Source organism: Agelaius phoeniceus, chromosome 3 (assembly GCF_051311805.1).
Source record: "Agelaius phoeniceus isolate bAgePho1 chromosome 3, bAgePho1.hap1, whole genome shotgun sequence".
NCBI lineage: Eukaryota > Metazoa > Chordata > Aves > Passeriformes > Icteridae > Agelaius > Agelaius phoeniceus.
The window spans coordinates 69,244-91,945 of NC_135267.1; the positions used below are offsets into that span (position 1 = coordinate 69,244).

The 22,702-nt window shown below is 52.6% G+C and overlaps 1 protein-coding gene across 3 annotated transcripts; it reads left to right on the forward strand.

The window, feature by feature from the left end:
- Positions 1 to 10,314: 10,314 nt before the first annotated feature.
- FNDC4 (fibronectin type III domain containing 4) lies at positions 10,315 to 21,410 on the forward strand. Of its 3 annotated transcripts, none has more exons than XM_054652983.2 (6): positions 10,315 to 10,579; positions 16,169 to 16,284; positions 16,779 to 16,983; positions 17,813 to 17,902; positions 19,127 to 19,260; positions 20,204 to 21,410. In XM_054652983.2, the coding sequence occupies exons 1-6, from the start codon at positions 10,507 to 10,509 to the stop codon at positions 20,237 to 20,239; spliced, it is 654 nt and encodes a 217-aa protein (XP_054508958.1). In that variant the 5' UTR covers positions 10,315 to 10,506; the 3' UTR covers positions 20,240 to 21,410. The 3 variants fall into 3 exon arrangements, with proteins under 3 accessions (XP_054508958.1, XP_077032496.1, XP_054508959.1); XM_077176381.1 differs by having other exon boundaries at positions 10,318 to 10,579; positions 16,173 to 16,284; XM_054652984.2 differs by having other exon boundaries at positions 10,355 to 10,579; positions 20,207 to 21,410.
- The last annotated feature ends 1,292 nt before the right edge of the window (positions 21,411 to 22,702 follow it).

A 22,702-nucleotide genomic window follows, 5' to 3' on the forward strand; every position in this document is an offset into this window, starting at 1 on the left:
AACCACCTCCCTCACCTCACCTGCTGTGCTCGCTGCTGCAGAGGCAGCCCCAGACCCTGGTGCTTCCTGGGCTGCCAGTGCACGGGGCCAGATTGTGTCAGCCCAGTTTCGTTATCCCTAAGATCTTGTCCCCCAGGCTGCTTGCCATCTATGGATTCCCCAGGTTTTTCTGGGTGACATCCCTCTCCAGAAAATCAACTGCACCAAGCAGCTCAGATGGGCAGCAGGCCCTGGAGGAATGCTGCCCACTGCCCCAGCAAACCGGTCCTTGCTGTTACCAATTCTACTGGAGCAAGTACATGTTTGGGAAGAGATCCAGTTTTGAAGGAATCAGAAGTAACAAAAGAGACCGGCTAGTCACTCAATAATTGTTGCAGTGGTTCATTGTACTAAAATGCTATGTCTTCTCTTTGGAACTTGTTTTATTTCAGTCTCTGTGTCCGACACTGTTGAGTCCTGGTAATGGAAATAGCTTTAGGGTAGCAGAAATTTCTTCCTGCATATTTGTAGTCATAATTAACTCCATACATAATTTGCTGTATGAGCTAAAGAGGCTTGCTGGTGTCAGTCAAAACAGCTTTTTGTTTCTGTTGTGCATTGTTCTTTGCTGACATGTTATGTATCAATTGGTGCATTTTTCACTTTTTAAGTCCAGGGGGATGAACCAGGAACCAGCTGCAGTGTTCTGTAACAGTCTGGTTTATGTAAGATACAAGGATGACCTTGCTCTACTCTCACCTACTTCTTTTTGCCCTCAACTCTCTCACTGTTAATATTCACTTTTACCCTCTTAAGCACATTTTTCAGTTGTTCTGCAAATGGCTCTGAGAACTCATTTCTTTTCTAGAAACTCAACAGGGTTTAAGGCCAGACAGCACATGATGAACACATTCTGAAGCATTGTGGTGTATTTCACACAACTACTCTAGCAGATACCTTAATAACTATGTTTTGTACAGTAACTTTTCCAGAAAGCTTGGGTTTAATATGCAGATTCTCTTTGCAATTGTTATATAATTTCATTAACATTCTTGATAAAGATGTCAAATAGCTGCAGAGTATGGGATTCTCTAGGACAAATCCTTATTTACAATTATTTAATATCAAGCATTTAATGTATTCCACCAATGCTTGTATAACATGTGGGGTCAAAAACAAGGCCTTAGAGAAATTTATGATGTCAACAGCTACTTTTACCAAAATGGACTTGTAATTAATTAAAGAATAACATTTACAGAAAACTCTTCTCTGTGAAACCACGTTGGCTGCGTCTTATGATGCTCTTTGATGTCAGTTGTTGGTGTGCCTGGGAGATAGACTGAGCTGTACTTACGCTCATCACACAGTTTGTCTTTTTTTAAATACTGGCACACTTGAGTTTTGCTTTGGGGGCCTGGAGGGGGTTTTTTTTGGAGGAGGAGAGAGAATATATTTTGGTTTGGGAGTTGTTCTGTTTTGGTTTTTCTTAATCCTTAAGGATTTCCCCATTGTTCCAAGATTTGTTAAATGTCATTAATAATTCAGTAATTTTCATGAGATCACTTACCATCCTTCCTGCAGGTTATGCAATGCAGTAGCTTTAAGATTTAAGCTCTTTTAATAATGCCATTTAATAATGTTGCAAAAAAATGGAGCTGTTCTGTTGAGAGGAAACTGTGACACGGGGTGCACTTCACACAGAGATATCCAGTGCAGTTTGTCATTCCTGCCTGTATGGAACAGTCTGGTGCTGAGTGTGGCGTGTGAGGATGAAATCATTGCAGTCATGCACGTAACTCTCTCACTGTCAGCCTGGGGTACATCCCATTTGTTTGGCATTTCTGTATTGGTGAGGACACCACACCTGTGCCAGCTCTTCCTCTGCTTCACTTTCCTTGGAGTGACAGTACCAATGAATCAAATGTTTCCCTGTGCCACTGCAGGTGTTTGGGAGCAGAGCCGTGGCCTGGGAGCAGCTTCTGGAGCAGTCTGGTCCTCAGTGCTTGCTCGGTGACCTGCCCTTCCTGGCCAGTGGAGAGTTAATGCCATCCTGGGATGCTGTGGGACTGATGCTGGTAATGAAATCAGCACTAAACATGACATTATTTCTCCAAGTGTTGCTTGGCTCTGAAAGCCAGCTGCTTTCAGAATTAAGTAGGTCAATCTTCTCATTAAAATATAGTGGAACGAGAATGAGATTGGAGGGGCGGTGGCTGTATTGGACAGCTCTGCTGAGACATTAATTAGCACAGTCCTCTTTTATGCATGCTGTATTGGGTCCAAAAACCCATCTGAGCTACACTCAAAGGTCTTCTAAATTGGAGGCTTCTGTTTTCAAAGAGTGCAGTTGCATTTCAGAAGCAAGCCTCTGTCATCGGAGGAGGTGACAAAAGGCAGGCAGTTATTCAGACACTGGAATATGACCAGAACCAGAGACAGGGTCCCAGTGATTGCTGGGGAGGCAGACCCAAATTAAAGCTGAGGAAAATCACAGCCAGTCCTGTCAGCTTTTTATCCAGTTCTTCCCCATGGCCAAGGAGGCTCTTGGTCCTCTGTGCCCCTGAGCATGGGCTGGGCCCTCACCTGCCCTTGGTCACAGCCCAGGTAGGCAGAGCTGCCCTGGGCAGGACAGGTGGCACCCGTGGTGCTGGGGGTGGTGGCCAGGACAGGTGGGACCTGGGGGTGGTGGCCAGGATGGGTGTGGTGCTGATTTTGTGGGCAGCTCCCTCATCTCAGCAGAGCCCAGCCCGTGCAGCAGTAAGGGCTGCAGGAAGGAGGAGGGCTCATATGCAGGGAAGGATGTGAATGGGAGATAGACTTTGTCTCTGATTCAAGTACTTGTAAAGAGGTAAACCTCAAAGAAGACATTTCCACACATGGAATCATGGAACACTTGGGGTTGGAAGGTTTAAATGTCAACTTCAAATGTAAACTTTAAGTGTCAACCAGGCCAAGGTCCTGCCATGAGCAAGATTGTCTTCTACTAGATCAGGTTGCTCAGAACCCCATCCAACCTGATCTTGAATACTTCCAAGGATGGGATGTTGCATACAGGTAAAGATAGTATAAAAAAAAGACCTTATAAAATATAGTTTAGGCCCTATTAGTCTAGCTAAGCTAGCAGTTAGCTTGTAACTTCCCATATAAAAAAAAATCATAAGAATGAAAGTAGTTAGCATAACAAACTATTCCAGTAAGAAAACTGTTTGCACCTGTAATAAACAAGAAATCTGTCCCATAAAAATCAAAAACCAAAATATGTGAACTAACCAAAAATAAAGAGATTTAACAAACATATACCCCAGTCATTTACCAACCAATAAACTAAATATCAGTATAGTGTTAGTCAATTAAGTCTAACATGGTACCTTCTAATATTTCCTATAAATATAAGCTTTGTAAATAGAGAATGGGCTTTTTCTGCATGAAGAAACTGGATCGCATCTGTTTTACTGCAACATGGGGACACTCACCACCTCTCTGGGCAGTCTGTATGTGTCTCTGGCTCACTCATTGTGAAAAACTTCCTTTCATCTACTCTAAATTGATTCTCCTTCAGTTTAAACCATTGCTCCTGTTCTATTGCACCAGGCTGTACTAAACAACCCATCCCCATCATTCTTGTGGGCACTGGAGGGGCTCTGAGCTTTCCCCGGATCCTTCTCTTCCCCAGACTGAGCCCCCCAGCTCTCCCAGCCTGGCTCCAGCCCTGGAGCAGCTCTGTGGCCTCCTCTGGTCCCACCCCAGCAGCTCCAGGTCCTTCCTGTGCCAGGAGCCTCAGAGTTAAATATCTTCAATCTGATTTTGCTGCAGCTGCAACTGGAATTCCCAAAAACATTTGACAAAGCCCTGGACCTCTTTAAAAAGCAAGGCTGCCATGCATTAAACAGGATGGTTGTCTTGTTAAGGGCTAGAGGAAGCATTTGGATGAGACATTTGGCATTTTCAGGGGAGTGAGGACACTGGGGAAATCCTACAGGGATCCACATTAACACTGGACTGTTCAAAATCTTTCCCTTATGACACAGGAAATAAACAAGCAGGGACTAAGGTCAGGTTTGAGGATTATATGGAGCAGTAAAAAACAAAAGGTAACCATGAGGAAGGGCTAAAGCATCTTAGAATACTGAGTGGCTGGGAGATGAAATGGCAGATGAAATTCAGTATTATAAAATGAAAAGGGCCCGAATAACATCTATATATTGTCCTCGCAGCCCCTCAAAGATGGTTTGCATTGGTGGTCAAAATGGGGATATCCTGAAAGCCTACAGGATTACTGCATAACTTCTTACTGCTGAACTCCTTCCTCATCAGAACATCTTGCCATGCTACACCAAACACCATCGTTCCGGACAGACTCCAGCCAGCCTGGCCCTGGCCCCTGCCCCAGAGCTGCTGCAGAGCACAGGCAGAGCAGGGAGGGCACTTCCAGCCCAGGGCCCTGGCTCCAGCGGCTCCCCAGCCCCTGCCTGCTGCAGGGACAGGGCACATCCCTGGCACAGGGGGCTGGTAGGAGCTCTGGGGCTGACCTGCACCCAGCTGGGTGCCTGGGTCCAGTCTCTCCTGTCCTTGGCCACCTCCCATCACCAGCCCCCGAGGCAAGGACAGCCCCAGAGCAGCCCCTGAGCAGGACAGGGAGGTTCTCTGTGGTGGCACCACACCCCTGCCAGACCTGGTGCACACAAGTGGCTCTCTGTCACAGGGGCTCTCAGTGCCCTGCGTCACTGTGTCAGTGCCTTGTCTCGCTGTCCCATGTCCCTGGCAGCTCCCTGTCCCATGCCATGGAGGTACAGGCACTGCCCAGGGTTCCCCTCCTTCCCCTGCCCCCTTGGCTCTGCCCCAGCCTCGTGGAGCCCAGCACAGCGGGGCAGGTGGGCTTGGCACTGCACAGAGCACAAACAGGGGGCACAGCCAGGCTGGCTGCCAAGCACACACTCTCCCCTTTCTCCAGAACTTCATCTCTGCTCCCAAATTACAGGAACAGTCAGCACAAGCAAACACAAGGAGCAGATCCCAGTGCCAGTGACGCAGCTGGCAAATTACTTTGGCCCTGTCAGAAGCAATGCCAGGGAGAGGGTGTCAGGAGAATGGCAGCAAGAAAGAGGTGCAGGAGTGGCTGGAAACGAAATCCACATTCTGCAGTCTCACCCTGAGAGGACAATCAGCCCTGCTCTCCATGTGGGCCAAGCCAGCAGGGACTGAAGTTCTGCCCCTGATGTGGAACAGGCCATGCCAGTCTCTGCAGCAGCCACGGAGATGCTTGGCAGCTGTCAGGCATTGAAAGAGAAGCTGTCAGCACATCCCCCTCAGTTTCATAGTTTCTAGGCTAAACAACTCAAGCTAATTTAGGCTTTCACCATAAGCTGCTTTGCCCAAAACTCTCTCTTAAGGGAATTGTATTGGGTTTGCACGACAGGGTTTTGGTAGAGGGCGGGTTACAGGGATGGCTTCTGTGAGAAGCTTCTAGAAGCTTCCCCCACGTCCAGAAGAGCCAAAGCCAGCTGACCCCAAGACAGACCTGCTGTTGGCCAAGGCAGAGCCCATCAGCAATGGTGGCAGTGCCTCTGGGATTTAAGAAGGGAAAAACTGTGCACAGCATCAGCCAGAGAGAGGATCGAGGGTATGTGAGAGAAACAGCCCTGCAGTGCCCCAGGCCATGCAGAAGGAATGAGAGGAGGTGCCCCAAGCTCTGGAGCAGGGATTCCCCTGCAGCCTATGGGGACCCACCCACAGCCCAAAAAGATCCAGTCAGGAGCAGAGACCCACCTGCAGCCCACGGAGGGGCCCATGTGAGAGCAGAGGAAGAGTGTGAGGACCCTCCCCTTGAGAAGGAAGCAGTGGCAGAGACATGCTGTGGTGAATTGATCCCATTCCCTGTCCCACTGCACTGCTGGGGGGGAGGAGGGAGAGAACTGGGGAGTGAAGCTAAGCTGGGGAGGACAGGAGGGTTGGTGAGCACGTGGTTTTATGATTTGGTTTTATTTCTCATTGCCCTACTTTGACTTGATTTGTAATAAGTTAAAGTAATTTCCCAAAATTGAGTCTGTTTTGCCCATGACAGTAACTGGTGAGTAAGCTCTCCCTGTCCTTGTCCCAATCCATGAGTGTATCATTATACTTTCTCTTCCCTGCCCAGCTGAGGGGGAGAGTGATGGGGCAGCTTTGATGGGCCCCTGGTATCCAGCCAGGGTCAGCCCAGGGAGCTTTCCAGGCAGTGCCAGGTGAGTTTTCTCCCTTCCTATCGCCCCAGCCCCTAACTGGACACTGAACTCAGAGGAGATCCCAGTACTAACAGGCAGGGAATGGGGCATAGAGCCAGAGCAGGTTCCTTGCAGGCTCTGTGTCCATTGCAGAGGGCCACAACAGCCCCTTTTGTATGGCAGCTGCTCACTGCAGAGCAGCCTTGCCTTGGCAAAGGCTCAGTGTTTGCCCAGTGCTCCGTTCTCTTGGTGAAGAGGGTTAAGTGCCTCACGTTCAGTGCTTTGTGCTTTTATCTGAGCAATAACAAATAAACTTCTTTCCTAGGGGTGGGCTTTAATAGAGCTGCTCATCGACCTTGATCAGCTGTGTGCTCACTGACCATGACACTGCTGAGTGCTTTTGCTGTTAATAGACCTGTCAGATCACTTGGCTTCTCGGCTTCACCAGGCTCTTGGCTTTGGTGGCTTCACGTGCTGTAAATGAACTGGGAAAGGGCTGAGTAGTAACACTATTATGAATATATTGGCACACATCTCAAACACCATATGCTGTCTACTTGTCCCGTACTAAAAGGGTAAAAAAGAAATTATCAGTTGTGAAAGATGACCAGGGTCTGCTGTGCTGCAGATGGTGCAGTGCAGATAGACAGCAAACTGATATTACTTGTTTCTTACAATAGAAGCTAGGAAGCACCAGAAGAAGTAATTGGGCATCTGGTCTTAATGAAACAGAATAAATTACTTTTCACAATGCACATAATTACACAGCAAAACTCTTGACTTCACAATACCCTGTGATAATAGAAAGTATAAATGTCTGTTCTTGGGCAGTACTGAATTCCCCAAATCCAATTATGCAGCAGATGGTAAAAAGATGCCATCACAGGACATATAAACGAAGACAAAAGGAGGATCAGGAATTATTAATGATTAGTGCATATTAATGATTAGGAGACTGACTTTCCCCATTTAATGAAGTTCATGAAGTGTTGATGAAGTGCTGATATCCACAGACTGGTGACAGGTCTGGTCCTGTTCCTTGGCTGAGGACAATAGGGCATTTCCCTGCAGCAGCTTTATAGAAAATGTCTGTGCTTTGCTCTCCATTATTATTATCCTCACAGGGAATCAGTGTGTTCATTCCCACTTCCATGGGAGAGGAATGGAGGACACAGCAGCCAGCACACAGACTTGACGAAGGGGATGGGAATGAACCCTCACAGCATCTTTGGACATTTCCTTTCAGTGAACATGGAGACACAGCTAACACGAAGCAGCAGCCAGGCAGCCCTGGAGAGAGGACACGGTGGACAGGCATGGGGCTGGCTGGGAGACAGGGTCTGGGGGTGCAGGGGCAGGTCTGGCATCCACACACCCTGCCCTGCCCTCCTCCAGCCCAGGCAGGCACTGTCTGAGGGGCAATGCCCAGCAGGACAAGGCCACCTGAGTCACAGCCACAGCTGCCAGCGGCTTCCAGAGGCACAGCTGGGTCACAACTGGCCATGGGAGGCTGTGGAGCAGGAAAAAGGAGCAGCCAGAATGTGGGGGAAAGAATTGCAGGAGTGTTGTGTCCCAGGAGGGGAACAGTCACAGAGCTCCAGGATCCCCAGATCAGGACCCAGCTATTGCAGTCACGTCGTGCTTTCCTAAATCTGTGAATGCTCACCTCACACCAGTTAGCAGCTAACTAAAGCTTAGATTAGGGACACAAAACCCACACATCCCTTGTGGGTTTCATTTAATCAATAACATTTATACAGTACCAAGTATGGGGCAGGTTCTGCACAGGCAGAATCAATCCAAACCTTTCCCAGTGCTGGGAGCTCTTGCTGGCGTGTTCCTCTGTGGGCAGAGGAAGGTGACAGCAGGGCCACGTGATGCACGTACAGGAGGCTCCTGCATCATGGGCAGGACGTTCTCCTGCTGCCAGCACCACCCCCAGAACCTCGGATTTGCTGGGGCAGCTTGGGACTCCAGAGCCCGCAGGCCAGGCTATAGAGGTGAGGCTGAGATCTCGAGGCTGCTGCTGGATTTCCCCACTGAATCCTAAGTATGAGGCACTGCAAGGCATATAATACAATTTAGATGCATTAGTTCCTGATTTGTGATGGCAAATTGAATTTTGCCTGGCCAAAATCCCAAATACTCAAGTGATAATTAAATGTGTGTGGAGAATTTGCACTCTCAGTATTTATTATTTATAGACTGAACCCACAAATACAAATGCCATTACTGCTCCCAAAGCACACCATGCAGCCTGTGCACAGTCACTAAATTCCCAGGATTGTCCAAGTGGCACAGCATGTCGTTTTCCATGTCCAGGACTGATCCGGAAGGTGTGTGAAGCCTGGGAATTCCAGCCAGCCAACAGTGATGCCTTGGGTCATCAGACACAAAATTCCCCAATCACAGCATAATTCTCACCCTGCACAAGCAGTGGGGCTGCACCCTGGAGCACAGGGAAAGGACACAGAGCCTGAACCACTTTTAAGTAGTTTGGGGGAAGGATGCAAAATAAACTGTCCCACAGTGCTAACGCCACCTGTTTCTGCTATCAAAAGAAAAAAAAAAGTAGTATTGCTCACTGATACCTAACACTGACAGCACTGAGCTTTTCAAATAACGTGTCTGAGCACTCCTGCGCAGGCCAGGGCAGTGCTGGGCAAGCCAGGGATCCTTGCCTGGTGGAGGCTATGGAGCAGTCAGCATTAACACCACAGCTAGCTCTGCAATAACCAAGTGTTTCTCACAGCAACCAAGTGAGAAGGGACCTTGCAGGGAAGACATAACTGGCAAACTGTTCCTGTAAAACCACGTGCAGTCACAGTTTTACAGTTGCCAGCTCTACCCTTGGCTTTCCTGAAGTTCCTTCCCCATAATGCAGACAGAGGGAGAAGGAGCTTTGAAACAGGGCTCTGCTGGGAAAGCAGGATCAGGCTCACCCTCCTCCTCACCACTGTGGACTGCAGCACCAATGAAGCTCAGCACAGGAAAGAGGCAGTCCTGATCTGCCAAGAATATCTGAAAAGCAGCATTGAACAACCCAGATGGGACCATTTTGATCACCTCACCTGCTATGCAGCTGCAGATAACGTAAATTCTGACAAGCTTCAGTTTTCACTTGGCTGGAACTTGCCTTTTGCACACAGGCACTGCAGATTAAATCCTTCACATGGCAACATCACTGCCCTGATCTTCCACAGGTCTCCCCAAAGCACAGACAAATTCTCCTGTAACTAGAAAAGGCCTTTTCAAGTGACCAGGTAAAGACTTTTAGGGGCCCTAGGGCACAGAACAACGGATGTATGTGCCCATGTCTGCACACATGCCCGCACTGATGTACTTCTGTTGTGGGCTGATCTCATCCAGGGCATGGTCTAAGCTGCCATTGGGGTCCAGCTATGCTACACAGCAGGACAATGCAGGCTGCAGCCAAGGACATCAGCTGGACAGAGAGGAGCCCCAGCAGTTCCCAAGTCTGCCCAAAACCACAGCTTGGCTGAGGCACCTTAACAGCCCTTGGAACCATTGATTCCATCTTGGCTTGACTCCTCCTTCCAGTCTGCATTGCTCACAGAAAGTAGTAGGTTACTGCTGCAAGGTAATGGAGGATGATTTGGGTTCATTTCCTTATTTCTCTCCTGCTTCATTAGGCACACCCAGCGCTGCCTTTCCTGGGGATGGGGCAGACCCCATGCCTGTGTCCTCAGGCACACGGAGAGGAGCACCCCGGAGGGTCAGAGCACCCGCAGGTGCAGAGGAGCTGCGGGAGAGTGCCGGGGCACCAGCCCGACTGTCGGCATCTGCCGGTGACCAGCAGCGGCGACACCGGTGCCGCTCGCTGCCCACGCCAGGACACGCGTGTTGTGTGCCCGCTGTGGAGCCTCCCGTGCCGGGGGTCACCGGCAGTACAGCACGGAAGGAGCTGGCACTGGGGATGCTGGCGGTGCAGCACGGGGAGAGCGGACGCTCGGGGCTGCCGGGGGTGCAGCCTGCGGCGGGGCTGCCGGGGGTTACCGGAGAACGATACCGGGAGCGGCGCCGATGGCTCCGGGGTTCCGCTGATAGGGTGGGGGCGGTACCGGCGGTGTCGGGGTACGGCTGGGGGCTGGGGGCGGTGCCGGCCGCTCCGGGGCACGGCTGGGAGGCGGCGCCGGAGCCGCCGCGGTGCCGGAGCCGCTGCGGTGCCGCTCGGGGGCGGGCCGGGCCCGGCGGCCGTTCCGCCCCCCCCGCGCTGCGGCCGGGGCTCGGCCCCGCTCCGTCCCGCGGTGCAGGGAGCCGGGCCGGTGCCAGGGCCGCGCCCGGCCGGGCCGCAGCCCCCGCCGCCATGGCCCGAGTCTCGGCGATGATCAGCCCGGTGCTGGTGCTCTTCGGCTGCGACCTGTGTTTCGTGCGAGCCAGTAAGTGCGGCCGGGCCGGGAGGGCACCGGGGCTGCGCGTCCCGCCGGGCCGGGACACCCTGCCGGACACCCCGGGGGCTGCGGTCCTCGCCAGACACCCCCGCCGGCTTCGCTGCATTCCCGGCGTGGCCTTTGCCGCCATCCCCGAGGACTCCTCGGGCACCCCCGGGGCGCCGCGGCCTCCGAGTCCCCTCCCCGGGGCACGGCTGCTGCCGCGCTGCCCTTCCCGGGGCTCCCGCCGCGGGTGGAACGGGCGCTCTGCCCCGAGGGAGCTCCTGCCCCGGGCACGGACACTCCGGGCTGCGGCGGGCTGGGGCCGGCCGGGTGACGGGGATCCTGTCCCTTGCTGCCGGTGTTTGCTGAACATCGAGCTCAGCGTACCCGAGGTACCGCTGTCCTTGTCTCCTTTGACTCGCCGGGGTGGCCTCTGTCAGCAGCCGCTTCCTGCTGTCTGTTTGCCCCTCGACAGGTCACTGAGACATCAAAAAGAATTGCGAGTACCGGACGTGTTCTGTTACATTCTGCCATGTTGCAAAACACGTACTGACGGATTCAGGAAGAGATGCAGTCAGGGGTGTTAAAAAGGGGCCACTTATTTTTAGATGTGCAGTCTGGTGCTTACTCCCTGCTGCAGCAGTAAGTTGGGCAAACATCTGGGTGCCCTTGAGCAGCAGCCCCAAGGGCATGGGCTGGGGGGCAGGGGTGGCCCACTCTCCGGATCACAGCAGGATGGCGAGGGCACCGGTGGAGACGTGCCCCATCCCTCATCCCTCTGCAGCACCACATGTGCCAGCATCCCTCGGGAAGGGTATCTGTCCAGCCCCTTTGCTGACCCATGGAGCTGGGATGCAGGGCATATCTGGTGCCATGTCCAGCTGCCCACCACCCATCCCTCCCACTGCCCACCACCCATCCCTCCCAGTGTCCAGCCATGGGCTGCAGTGCTGCTAGCTCCTGTACACAGCCCAGCTCTTCCCACCCCTTAATCAGGCCCAGAAGGAGCATGCTGCTGTACAGACAGCATAAAACCTGTGCCAGGCCTTAAGTTAGTGACCGTGCTTTCTGTGGGGGTCCTCCTTTTGTAATATGGCTTTAATAAAAAGTGAAGCTGGATCATTTATAAGTGATGTAGAATTATTAGCAGTTAATGCATTGAGATAAACAGTGGCACACTTTTGCCAGAGAGCCCAGCAGCGTCTTGACTATATAGCCAGAATGTGTTGGCTTCAGAGAGCATGCTTTTTGGAGCCCTTGCATTCACAGACCTTTATGGCAACAGCTTTGGCACAGAATGCTCTGATCTCAGCTGCAGAACAGGCTGAACACTATTAGATGCAATGTGGGGATTATACATAAAGCTTTGTCCTTTGGAGGTCTTGTAACAACTTTGAGGTCTCATCTTGAATTTCATAGAATCCTGGAATGGTGTGGTTTGGAAGGGACTTTAAAGCCCATCTCATTCCACCCCCTTGGTATGGGCAATGATACCTTCACTACACCGAGGTGCTCCAAGCCCCATCCAGCCTGGCCTTGAGCACTTTCAGGGATCCAGGGGCAGCCACAGCTTCTCTGGACAACCCATGCTAGGACCTCACCACCCTCACAGGGAACAATTTCTTTCCCATATCCCATCTAACCCTGGCCTCTGTCAGTGAAAAACCATCCCCTTCTTGTCCTGTCACTTTGTTCAAAATCCCTCTCCAGTTCTCTTGGAGCCCCTTTAGGCACTGGAAAGTGCTCCAATATCTTACCAGAGCATTCTCTTCGGGGTGAAAAACCTCAGTTCTCCCAATCTCTCTCCAGAGCGGAGGTGATTTGGATTAGACATTGCTCTGTGTATCTAGGGTGAACTTCCCACGTTTTTTCTGAGGCTTCTTGTCTTGTCTCTTCCTGACGGATGTGCAAATCCCATGTGCTCAGAAGTGTATTTTCTGCAGTTCATTCAGCATCAAACTGATCAAGGCACACTGGTGGTTCTAATGCAGAGCTGTAGCCTGGACACCAGGTCTCCTGTCACACAGGCCCAGGGCTGCTGGCCTGGGTGTGCACCAGGTGTGCTCGGGGTGTGTGGGGTGTGGTGCATTGACAAGCCACGTGCGTGGTGGCTCCGCTATGTCCCTGTGTCCTCTCACCCTTCTGCTGCCAGTGAGTGACAGTCCCTGCACAGGGCCTGTGCAAACTCTGGCTAAATACAGCTGGAGCACTTGTCACACCCGTGTGGACTCAGCAGAATGGCTTGTGGATTGGTGCAGTGCCTTTGTTCTCAAATCATCAAGTGACTCAGTCCCAGGGCAGCAGCCCCAGTCTGAAAACGTCAGCTGGGACAGGCTGAGCACCTCACAGAAGCCTAGAAAATTCTTGAGTAGAGCTGGACAGCTGCTACAAACTCTGTGTCGCAGAGATGTCAGACCCCATCTTTAATTTCCTCACGTACGCTTAGAGGTTGGTAGTCAAACTGTCCCCATCACGCATGTTCAGGACTTTTAAAATTTGTTAGATGTAAAAAAAAAAAACCCACCTAATTCATTACTATGGATGTATCCTGTGAAGCACAATGTCCTGTTCTTGTCCTGAGGCCAGCTGGCAGGGTCTGGTCATACCCATGGTATTAAACTCACGAGTTCCATAGAGGGAGGCATGTCAGTGCTACTTGTGAGGAATGGTTTTCTGGCTTGTCCTAGCTTCCAAGCCGTGCCCAGGAGTGGTTTGGGCACATACTGGCTGGTGCAGACCAAATCAGATCTTGGACCAATCTCCACCACGGGATTCTTGGGCTGTTCTGACCCCATTGTGTCTGCTAGCACAAACCTAGCTAGCAACCTAACTAGTGGTAACCTGGGACAAGTGTTATGCTTGCAGAGAAGCAGAAATGTGCAGCCCCCCATAGAGCCCCCCTTGGAATGCCTGTGTCTGGGACAGGCCAGGCAGGGGGCAGCTGTTTGCAGGCTGACAGGGTGCTGCCTGAACTCGGCTGTGGGCTGAGCAGCTGCCCTGACCCCAGCCTGACCCCAAAATCCATACAGTGATGGAAAATGGCCCAGTGGGAAAGAACCTGGGGGTGCTGGTTGACAGCAGTTAAACATGATCTGGCCAAGAAAGCCAAGAGCATCCTGGCTTGTGGCAGCAATAGTGTGGCAGCAGGAGCAGGGCAGTGATTTCCCCCCTGTGCTGGACACTGCTGAGGCACCTCAAATCCTGGCCACTCACATCAAGAAAGACATTGAGGGGCTGGAGCGTGTCCAGAGAGGGGAACAGAGCTGGGGAAGGGACTGAAGCACAAGTCTCATGGGTGGCTGAGGGAGCTGGGGGAACTCAAACTGGATAAAAGGAAGCTCAAGGGGGGACCTTCTCATTCTCTGCAACTCCTTGACAGGATGGTGGAGACAGGGGGGAGGATAGGCTGTGCTTCCAGAGAACAGGGACAAGGGGAAATGGCCTCAAGCTGTGCCAGGGCAGGTTCAGGTTGGATATTGGGAACAATTCCTTCACTGAAAGAGTGGTTAAGCCCTGGACAGGCTGCCCAGGACAGTGGTGGATTCATCACCCCTGGAAATGTTCAAGAAATGACTGGATGTGACACTTTGCAATACGGTTTAGTGGGCATGGGGTTATGCAGTCAAAGGTTGGAGTTGATGATCTTGGAGGTCTTTTCCAACCACAGTGATTCTCTAATTTAATCTACAGGAAGCTCAACTCCTGTGTTGACAGAGTACCTACACCCAGGCAATGGACAAGGCTGGGTCTGCAGCTTTGTTCAGCCTGTTCTGCTGTTGGCAGACAAGACTTAGAGATTCCCTCCCTCTCATAGGTTAGTGATGAAGCGGATCCCCATAGGAAAACTCTATACAGACACACTCTTTGTGGGATAAAGAATGTTTGAGTGTATCTTTGAATCCTTTCCAGTTTTCCAGACTCGTTTTCTGAAGGAGAAAATCAGAACACTGTGGTGTCGTTATCTTTGGCAACCCTCTCTTCTGGTGGTGTGTCAAACTTCAGGAGACACACTCAGTCCCAAGGTCTCTCTTAGAACATGTTTTCTGGGCTGTCCTCTCTGTTTTAATTTCCCCTGGCAGACCATAACCCTTAATTTCTCAGAGTGGGAACCAAGCCTTCCTCTGGTTTGATCCAAAGCTGGGTATATTCAGATGTGAATGAATGCCCTTAAACAGGTGGCCTGCAAAAATTGTCTTTTTTCAGTCACTCTAACTGGGGTTGTTGCTGGTGTCACAGTTGTCCTTTCTCTTGTTCTCAGGTGCCCCCTGGAACTCTTTTTCTATATAAATCACAGCACTGACCCTGTAGCCATAGTGCTATGCAGGCAGTTGTAGAAGGGCACTGACTTGTGTGTGGGGAGTTGGAACACACAGACAGCAGCTTCAGTGTCTTTCATGTGCTCCTGTGTCAAACTTCCAGACAAAACTTGGCTTTGTATGCAGGACTGTGTGGGATCCTGTTGTGCTCTCAGTGCTGTGAAATCTCAAAGTGGCAGTGGTGCAGACCATGGGTCAGTCAGGTCAGCTTGCCATAGAACAGCAATGGTCAAGCATTGCTGCCAGCTTTGCAGCCAATGGCACTGCACTGCTGGTGATGCCTAAGATTATTGGGGTTTTATACTTTTCATGTGTTTGTGGCTATGTAGATTGTTAATGCATGGTTGTAGCTTCTAGTACTTTTCCTATCTTTCTTCCCCACATTTAAGAACAATAAGCTAACCTTATAAATACATTCCTAAAAATATTGTTTAGTCTTATTCCAAGAAAAGAGACAGCTACAAGGACATTGTCTTTTTCAACCAGAATCTGGACCAGGCATAACAAAAGTGGGGCAAGAGAAACTTCTGGACTCCTTCCAGTGGGGCAGGACCCCAGGAATTACTACCTAACCAACTAACCTTTTAATTAGGCAGTATATGATAAGTATACTAATTGACTAACCTTATAAAAATCATAGCATTACTGTACCACATGCGATTTTCACAACATTGTGTACCTGAAAGCTTTCAAGTAAAGGTTTGCCTATATATGCACTCTTAATGTAGTTGGGAAGATCTATTTTCCAGGCATCACTGGGACAGCCAGCTCTGCCTTTGGCATTGGCTTTATCCCATGCCCTGGAGCAAGGAGTAATTCCGGGCAGAGGAGATGCCTAGATTGAGTGTAGAGTTGTCTATTCCACAATGCCCCATTTTTCTGTCACAATCAATCTATCATCACTGTGTCTGGGCTGCTTCCTACGCAGTTCTGGGTGGTGTGCCAGGCATTTGTGACTTCCCATCTATGGGACAGCCCCAGAGCTCTGCACCTGCACACTCCTCCTGCACAGAGTGGGCAGCTGCATGCCAGCCCAGGAAGCACCGTGCTGTGCATGTGTTGCTTCTGGCAGGGCTCAGGCTTCCCTATCTGCTGTGCCACTCATCTCCTGGGGCTGGATTCACCAGGGAAAGTGCTCCCTGTAGCCCTAGCCAACGTGCTGCCATTGGCAGGTGTTGGAGAGGCCCCAGGGTGATGTGCAGGGCTGAGTGCCTGTTCTGAGACATCTTCTTTTGCTTCTTTCTCGTGCCTCACCACGGTCCATGCCTGGCTCACCCAGACAGGCCACCGTCCCCTGTCAACGTGACTGTGACGCAGCTGAAGGCGAACTCTGCCACAGTGTCCTGGGATGTACCAGAAGGAGATGTGGTCATCGGCTATGCCATCCTACAGCAGGTATCCAGCATCTGTCCCAGGGGACTGGGGACACTGATTACCAGCATGCTCCTATGTCAGTCCTTTTGCCACACTCGGGGGCTCCTCTGGCATCTGCCCGAGGACATCTCTGCTGCTGAGCAGCCCTTGCCAGGGTGCCCCACGTGAGCCATCCATCCTGGTGGAAGGCAGAAGACTGTGGGCTGCATTGGGTATAGTCCCTCCAATAGTTTCCCTGGGATTTCTCTAGGTAAGGATGGTGCTTTGGCCATGACATAACCCTTCTTTGCCTTGCTCCACCTATGCAGCCCTGGGTGATGGTGGCTTCTCCAGGGAGGTGCCTGGCTCTCAGGCCATGCAGGCATGCTGAATAGGCAGTGCTGGCCAGTCTGGCCCACCCTGGGGTGGGTGGTTGCCTGGGAAGGGAGGAGTGAGGCACAGTCCTGCAGCTGGGGGCCTGTGCCTGGTGCAGCTGGCAGCAGCCTCCCGGGGGTGACAGCTCTTCCTTCTGGCAGAGGCAGGATGGGCAGATGCAGCGCTTCATCCGGGAGGTGAACACCACCAACCGTGCCTGTGTGCTGTGGGACCTGGCAGAGGATGCTGACTACATCATCCAGGTGCAGAGCATTGGCCTGTATGGGGAGAGCCAGGCTAGCAAGCGTGTCCACTTCCGCACCCTGAAGGAGACCGACCGCCTGCCTTCCAACAGCTCCAACCAAGGTGAGTCACCTCCTTCCAGCCTGACCAGGTGCTGCTGCTGGGGCCACACCTGGAGGCCTGTACAGCAGATGGGCAGGGATTCTGCAACCAGTGAGGAAGGTGCTGCACTGAGCAGCAGGCTCCTGGGACACGCAGGGCTGTACAGGCTGCTGTCGTGTCCACTAGGTGTCCATGATAATGTCCCCAAGCCATGGTTTGCAGCCCTCCTATCTCAGGTCTCCTATTCAGCTGGGCAGACTGGCCAGGACAGCTGCTGGGGCCTGCCCAGCTGCTGCCTGTAGGAAGCCAGTACTGAACAGACACTCAGATCTCCCAGTCTGCAGGCTACCCAAGGACAAATGACAGAGCACCGTGGTCTCCTTTGCTACTCATGCCTGTGTTGCCTTGGGGTTGCCTAAATGCTGGTCCATGAGAGAGAATCAGGAATCCAAGAGAGATGATGCCCCATAGAGGGCATGGCAGTCTGTCTCCAGCACTAACCATGAGAGGGGTTCTGAGTATGGCAGGACAAGCAGATGGCTTTCCTCAGAACTTTTGTGTTAAACTGACCTGACCTGCCCTGCTTGCTGTGTAGAGAGAGACCTTAGTGCATTGCACAGTCCCTACATGAACCTAAACAAGCCCTTGGAATCCCTGACTGCCTTTGTAGCAAGGATGGTTTATCTGACCCAGGAAGGCCACAGGATGCATGTCTTCTCCCCATACAGGATGTCATCCCACACCCTTCCTTGTTTGGGGGAGGTGGGCTTCTCTGCTTTGGGGTTTCTCAAATCCCACTCCAGTGGGAGGGTATCTGCTGCCAGCCCTGCTTGGGGTCTCTTCTCTGCAGGTGACATCACCATGGAAGGGCTGGACAAAGACCGGCAGCTGCAGACAGGCGAGATTATTATCATTGTGGCTGTGCTGCTGATGTGGGCAGGTGAGTGCCACAAGCAGTGCTCTGGCGGGCTGAGGCAAAGTTACAATCCATGGTTCACAAAGAGGATGTGGCTCAAGAGAGTGCAGAGGCACATTGCTGAAGATCTGGCACCCTTCCTCATCAGTCCCTTGAGAATCTGTAGGTGCTGGAGCCAGTGGGGTAAAAGAAGCAACCACAGGCACTGCTCAGCAGTAATGGCCTGGAGTATGTTAAAGAGCAGGAGACAGAATGGGACCTGGAATTACAGGGTGGGAGCATCCCAGCTGACAGTGACCTTTGAGTTGCTTGGGCCTTAGATGTTGTGACTGAGAACAGTACTGCACTAGCTGGTGGAGGCTGTGCCTCAGTCTGCTAAAGCTGCAGAGTGGGTGGTTTGCTCTAGTATAGCACGAGAGCCAGTGCAGGCAGCGGGCTGCCCTGGGAGCATGGGAGCCTAGGAGGTAAGTCAGCTCCTGACTTGTCACATATAGCTGCTGTGAATGGGAAGTCATTGATCCCCTGCTCCCTCCCCAGTAAATGTGGATTTTGTAGTGGCATCTTGCACAAATTTATCTTTGCCCTGGCCTTGACACTTTCCTAGGGCACTAGGAAAAAAATGCAAGATGACTGCTGGTAGTTTACACCTGGCCCAGGTTGATGTGTCAGGATGCCAGCTGGGAGGAGTCAGGCCTGGTCTGTGTGTGCCTGTGTGTTACCACGCACACACTGGGGGTTGAGTGAGTCCAGCATGGTCACCCCTGGGGGCATTGCTCCAGACTCCTGTGCCCAGGTTCCCAGGTGTGGGACATGTTGCATGGGATGCATGCTGTGAAAGCATTACAGAGGGACTGACTGCACAGCCAATGTGCATAGACAAGGGCTGGCTTTTGTGAGGGTCACAAGCACCAGCTCAGTAACTTTAGTGCCTTGCTGGAGGCACTCCAAAACCCACACAGCTGCCCACTGACCTCACTGTCCCTGTTTGAGTGCCTCAGCATCTGCCTTTGGTGAGTGCTGAGCACCTCATGTGTGGCCCAATGGCTGTAGCCACATCCGTGCCCAAGGAAGCTGGCCTGGCCACACATGCAGAGGTACCTGGGGTGGTGCAGGCTGATGCAGGTGAGGGTGTGGGTTTGCAGCACCCCAAGGAGCCCTGGGCACAACTGCCCTGCAGCTGGGATGCTGTGGGGAGGGCAGACAGGCAGGCACTGCGAGGGATCCTTCATGCAGTGTGTCTTTGGGCAGCGGTGATCGCCCTGTTCTGCAGACAGTATGATATCATCAAGGATAATGACTCCAACAACAACAAGGAGAAGACAAAGCCCTCCTCAGAGCACAGCACGCCAGAGCGGCCGAGCGGAGGGCTGCTGCGGAGCAAGGTGAGTGCGGAGGGCTGGCAGCAGGGGTGGCACGTGGCTGCCTGTCTGCTGGGGCTTTGCAGCCTGCACAGAATCTGGCTCTCTCCAGGAATGGAAACACCCCGGCTTGTGCTCTCACCCCAAAGACTGAGGACTTTTAGGGTTCAGTGAGCCCTGGTCTCTGGGGCAGTGTGTGTACCCCATGGGTGACTGCAGGAGAAACATTGGAAGAGACAACAAGGTGTAACAGCTGGGATGGCTCTTGCACTGCAGGGTGGTACCTGACCTCTGACTGTAACAGAGCCTTCATCACACCCCTCCAAGGCTGCACCTCTCCTGCACACATGGACAAATGGACATGCTAGGCAGCTGTTCTCATGGTTCCTGCACTGGTCTGTCCCTGCTCCCTTTCTGCCTGCACTGCAGCTGGCTCTGAGTCATCACCACACAAGTCATTGCAGAGCCCCTTCCTCACCCTGATGAAGTGCTGTGCCAGGCTGTGGATGGGGAGGGAGCAGTACTTTTGTCTGGCTGTTCCCTCAGCACCTGACATTTCTCCCTTTGTTACCTGCCAAAGACAGTGATTTTTAGCCCCAATGCTCTAATGGGACCATATGTTAGGGTTTTGCTTGTGCTTCACCTGCTGCCTCTGTCAAGGGTGGGAACTCCCCTCCCTGTGTTGACTGACTGCCCCACTGATTCCACATCTTGGTTTCCAGCAGATGTCAGGAGAAGAAACGTCCTGTTTGGACTTCAAATCCCCAGTTCCCCTCCTCCAGATTTTTCAGCTAGCTGATTACCCTTTGCTAGGAGATCCCTCCTCTTGGATCCCTACTCCAAACTGACCCTGCTCTGCTGAGGTCTGCTGGTCTTGATGCCTGCTGCAGGTTGAGGGGCTCTGACATCGGGTGTGATCCCAGGGGTGCAGCAAAGCAGGTTCTTAAAGCAGATTTTTCTCTCATAGAAGAAATCTCCCTCGGTCAATATCATTGAGGTGTAAGTGCAACACCAGCTCTGCCGTCTGGGATCTCGGGTGTCCTGCCAGAGCCACAGCAGGCCTTGGAAGAAGAGGCAGCACCAGGCACGCCGCCTGGAACTTAGCATGCGACGATCCACATACCAGAACTCCCGCTTTCCTGAGGGCACCTGTCTGCGGATGTGCACGGAGCCGGCTCCCAGCCATGCATGCAGAGCGTGGACGTGTCCGTCCCACCCGGCCCTCCTCCCCTCCGGGGGAAGCATGACCTTGAGGATGGGTGGGAGGGAGCCAGGGGGAGCCGATGGGCTGAGGCACGGGCATGAGGGGAGCCCAGTCCCTGTGCACCGCCTTGGCCAAGGCCCGGGCTGCAGCTGAGGCGCTGGATGCCTGCCCGGCAGAGGGGCAGACCTTGCTCTCAGCTGCCCGTTTGGCCTTGGGGTTGCCGCAGAGAGCAGGAGCTGCTCCCCTCAGGGCCCCGGGGCTGCAGGAGCAGGGCGGTGCAGGCACTGCCCTGGCACTGCCAGGAGAGCTGTGGCCTGTAGGAGGGTTTGTCTAGGAGGCCCAGCCAGCATCGGGGATGAGTGGATTGCTGCTGGAGAACAGGGCTCCACTGTACCCTGTCATGGCTGTGCAGGGCCTTCCAATTCTCTGTCTACTGCAGAGGACAAAGACACGAAGGACGATGAGGGGCTGGTGCTGTCACAGTGCCTGGCAGCCCGCAGGGAGTGCTGGGCTGGGGGAGCGGGCACTGTCAGGGCATGGCTGTGGCTGCGCTGTGTCCCCACAAGGGCTCGGTGCTGGCACATTCAGGCTGCTTGAGGGGAGCTGCCAAGAACTTTCTGAGCAGCATGGTGCCTGTGCTGCCTGGAGGAGACAAAGTGGTGAGGCCTGCAAGGTCTCAGTTGGAGGGAATGGGGTGAAACACGGAGGCTACCTGCTGCCCTGGCTGCTGCTCTCCCTCCATGCTCTGCTCTGCAGCCTGCCATAGACAGGCTCTGCAGCCCTGGACTCAAGCATCACAGGATCCAGTGTCTTCCAGGAATAAATCTCCCAGTAAAAGCACTTTCAAGACTTTTCCTTCCAGGTGCTGCTCAGCTCCTGCTGCAGGACGAGGTGGGGAAGGGACAGGATAAGCAACTCCTGTGGCAGGGTCTTTTCAATAAAAGCATCCTGGCTCAAAGGCAGCATCAGAGCTTCAGGTCTCCGTGTGTGTCCATGCATGCATGCATGTACAAGTTCTTGAATGCGCGTGTCCTAGCCCATAGGAGATCTGCTCCTGCATGCTGTGCAAGAGCTGGAGGTCCTCCATGGTCACCTCGCACCCCCCTGGCCATCGAGGGAGAGCTGCTGCTGCTGCTGCTGCTGCAGGCTGGGCCCTGTGGTGCTGCTGGAGAAGCTGCAGGCTGTCCCACTGAGGGTGACATCGTGGCTGCTTCCCTGCAGAGAGCAGACACATCCCAGCAGCAGGGCCGAGAAGGGGGATGGGGTCTGACCCCCTCAGGCTGCTGGCCGGAGGGGCCAGGGCTGCTCCCTGCTTGGGTACCTGAGCACCAACAGCACCATGGCAGTGGGATGCAGCTGCTACTGCACTGTGACCTGGGCTGTAGGGAGCATGGCCACAGCTCTGGTGACATGAACACCTTGTTTTGCCTGCTAGCTTTTTTTAAGGAGGTACATTAGAAAAACTAGGGCTGTCAGGGAAATACAAGAGTTTTAACAATGTTCTAGTGCCCTGGAAAATGTTTAAAAGTTCTGTCTTGGAAAGTCATGGCAGACATGCCTGCTATCATGAGATTTTTTAGCCAGGCCAGAGGCACACACAAAGAATCACAAAGGGTCAGACTGTGTAGCAGAGGTGAGGAACTAGAGCAGGCACAAAAAACCGGTCAAAATGCAGAGGTTTTGACCAAATAAAAAAAGGAACACAAGTCTGACATTAAAAGTAAAATCAGGGTGTGTTGTTGAGGAAAAGGCTCTTTCCCTCTAAAAAACCCAAAAACCAAAAAACAAACAAACAAAAAACCAACAAAAAACCCCCAAACCAAAGCAAACCCCAACTCACCACTTCTCAGACAATGGCTGTGCAGGAGGGCAGGGAAGTGCAGAAAGGAGTGCTGGAAGCTGAGGGCCTGACAATGACCTGCTCACCCTAACAAGTTACATGTTGCTCTGTACTCCCAAGTGAGGGAGAAAAGCCATGAAACCACATTCAATATGCAAAACCTCAAGTGAAAAAACCATGCACAGTTCCCGAGTGATCCATGGCACCCCAGACCTCCCCAGTGCCTATGGCACTTTCTGGGAGCCTGGCCCTGCCACCCCAGCTGCAGCCAGCCCTCAGCGCCCAGCTGGGCTGAGCTCTCAGTGCCACCAGCCTGAGAAGGGCAGCTGTGCAGAGATGTGACAGGAACACAGCAGTGAGGGGCTTGGCCAGAACACAGTTGCAAGCTGTCACTTGCCAAAGAAACCAGACGTGCTGCAGCC